The 2,661-nt window shown below is 39.2% G+C and overlaps 1 protein-coding gene across 3 annotated transcripts in view; it reads right to left on the bottom strand.

Moving 5' to 3' along the window:
- Positions 1–6: 6 nt before the first annotated feature.
- l(2)gd1 (lethal (2) giant discs 1) overlaps positions 7–2,661 on the bottom strand; it is a 4,874-nt gene continuing 2,219 nt past the window's right edge. Inside the window, exons 5-11 of one of the 3 annotated variants that reach the window (XM_018021492.2) lie at positions 2,240–2,596; positions 1,754–2,115; positions 1,508–1,683; positions 1,166–1,426; positions 803–841; positions 385–475; positions 7–308 (exon numbers count right to left, since the gene is read on the bottom strand). In XM_018021492.2, the coding sequence (XP_017876981.1) occupies positions 189–308; positions 385–475; positions 803–841; positions 1,166–1,426; positions 1,508–1,683; positions 1,754–2,115; positions 2,240–2,596 (1,406 nt within the window). In that variant the 3' untranslated portion in view covers positions 7–188. Of the gene's footprint in view, positions 309–384; positions 476–802; positions 842–1,141; positions 1,427–1,507; positions 1,684–1,753; positions 2,116–2,239; positions 2,597–2,661 lie in introns of those variants that run through there. The other 2 variants (XM_018021493.2, XM_026812042.1) reach the window with 2 other exon arrangements.

Raw genomic sequence — 2,661 nt, 5'->3', positions numbered from 1 at the left:
TCGACACAAATATCCTAATTCCATAATTTTTTTGAATGGTATATTACTCCATAAAGCCTAGACATTCGTTATATATTATATAAATTATTTCGTTGATATACAGGTGGAATAAAGTTACTATTAAAGCGAAACGACATACTCCGATCGTATTAGCAAAGGCATCAACGGTACTGCTCGATAATATTTAATTAATAATCAATCATTAACCATTTTTCTGTAATGCTTTCTATCTGTTTCGTTACAATGGGATTCCTCAATCGTATTTTTATCTCAAGCTTGCCGCCTGTCGGTTTCCTTCCATCCATCACCTGCAACGATGCAGAATTTTTGTTAATGTCACAGATCACACTCTTACACAAATAAATCTGACTTTCTATTATTTACCGGGAACGAGTCATGAAGTTCACACTGTGATTCGAGAGGCTGTAACTTCACCGTCACCGTACCTAAGAGACTGTCGCTTCTAAAGAATCCTCTGCAAAACAAAAAAATACAAATTGCACAATACGAGCCACAAGAAGGATATCGCAACTTTTAGATAGACGAGAATTACGTTGTTACAGCCTGCTCGTGCAATACAAAACGTACTATAAACCGTGTGTACAGTTAATTGATTACAGTCAATTATAGATAATGCAACTTTAATATTTTTTCATACACTTATTCTGCTTCACATCACAAGCGAATGTATGTTTAAAAAAAAACAATATTAAAAGCGGACAAAACGGTAATCGAAAGCTTTTCGATCAGTTAATTAAGCGATGAAAGATAGCATATTATCTCTGGTTCAAAATTCTCATACCTTGGATTAGTGCAACACAGGATGGGATTCAGCGAGCATCTGCAATCAACGTACTAATCTTTTTACTATTTTTAATATTTGTCCAAAAAAGAACTTTCTCCCATTTTTTGCAATATCCACGTGATTCGTATGAAGTTTCTCAAATCAGAAGCCACTTTACGGAAACGGTTCAAAGCAATTCTGCTTCCCAATTCGTTTCTGGTATGAGAAACTTTATAAGAATCACGCAATGGATATTGCAAAAAGACTTTTGTGTTATTATTAGAGTTTATTATAAAGAAAAACGAAATTAGGAAGATTCTAAGAGTATTATAAAAATGTCGCGTGTTATGAAAATACCGTTTGTGCTCTGTTATTCATTACCCTTTGGACCAAACGTGGCATTTCAACGCATGCCTCTTGAATGCTCGTTGACACGGCCTCGATGTCCGGTCTATAGTCAATGAAAATACTGCTTGATACTCTGGGTTGGATGTTCCTTTAACAGTAGCCGTCCGATCCGACGGAGGATTGTCTGAAGGATAAGGAAAGTCGAACATGACGTAAGTGTCAGCATCCTTTGGATAATTCACGCCCCTTATTATAGAAATTTCTATATCTGTGTCGCTTAAATCTGTACAACTCCTGTAAAATACAGACACACCGCCGATTACAATAAAATAACAATTTAATCGAGCGTTAGAGAAAAAATAGTTTAATACTAACTGAACCATCGTATGGGTCTTCGTCTCGTAGTGATGCTGCGGCGGTGGCAATGCGTCGCGCTTTCGAACCCTTAACATATCTAAATCCCGTTTATAATTCAACGCAAGTCGCTCCCATTTATTGTACCCCGGCACATCGCCCAACGCCTTGCAATGATCTCTCGTACATAAGCACGACTGCGATAAAATTATATATCTCAATGTTTAGATTCTTCAGAAATAATTGCACGTATCGCACTCGCTTTACCTTAATTTGTTTCATTAATTGTGCGCCAAGATTTTCGTAGATTTCTTCATCCGTTCCGCTCGCTTCATCTAAATCTTCCGAGCTTACAACTGTAAACCCATCATCCGACACACCTATGCTCTCCGCGGTAAGTTCATCTTTCGATTTCGGTGATAGTGGAATGGAATTCATATCAACGGGCAAGCCGCCCATAGAAGCTTCGATCAACGGATCCATCCTCTTCGCTTCTCTCAGATAATTACGAGCCAGTTCTATGTCCCCTTCTTTCTTCGCGTTAAGCGCGGCTTGTTTCAACTCGTGCTGACGTTGTTGCAACAAAGCTAATTGTTTATCCGCGCGCGACTTTTGATTCGGGCGGTTTCCTAATTTTTAATAAATCTCGATTACATACTGTCTGTTAGACAACAAATTATTGGCAAGAAAGTAATTTCGCTGTGAATTTGTGAAATTACTTTCTTGCCAACCCGATATTATACAACTTATTACCTATTTGTGTTCTCGAAGGTGGAGTAGGAGCCTTCGGCCTTTTATTTTCGGATGGTTCGGACTGTGGTTTATTTTCTGGCACTGGCGCCGAAGGCTTTTCACTCGTATCCGGTAACGGAGCAGGTGCAACCGTAAGAGGTTCAAATCCAGGCGGAGTAGGTAATTCACTGATAGGAACAGGTTTCCCGCGAGTATGCAATTTGATAGCGTCTTCGAATTGTTTGCAAATACGCCCGTATCTACGAGCTTTCGAAGCATTACCCTCGCTCTCGGCAGTCGCCTTTATCCTCCTGCATACCTCGAGTCGTTCCTTTAAAGCAGCTCCTAAATCCTCGGGACCAGCTGATTTCGTTTCCACTTTACGACAAACAGGAAAATCATAGGTAGAGAAAATAGAAATCAATCAGATTTAATCGAACGTA

The sequence above is a fragment of the Ceratina calcarata genome, unplaced genomic scaffold (genome assembly GCF_001652005.2).
Source record: "Ceratina calcarata isolate Rehan_Ccalc_2016 unplaced genomic scaffold, ASM165200v1 scaffold255, whole genome shotgun sequence".
NCBI lineage: Eukaryota > Metazoa > Arthropoda > Insecta > Hymenoptera > Apidae > Ceratina > Ceratina calcarata.
This window is presented reverse-complemented; position numbering and strand designations above follow the sequence as displayed.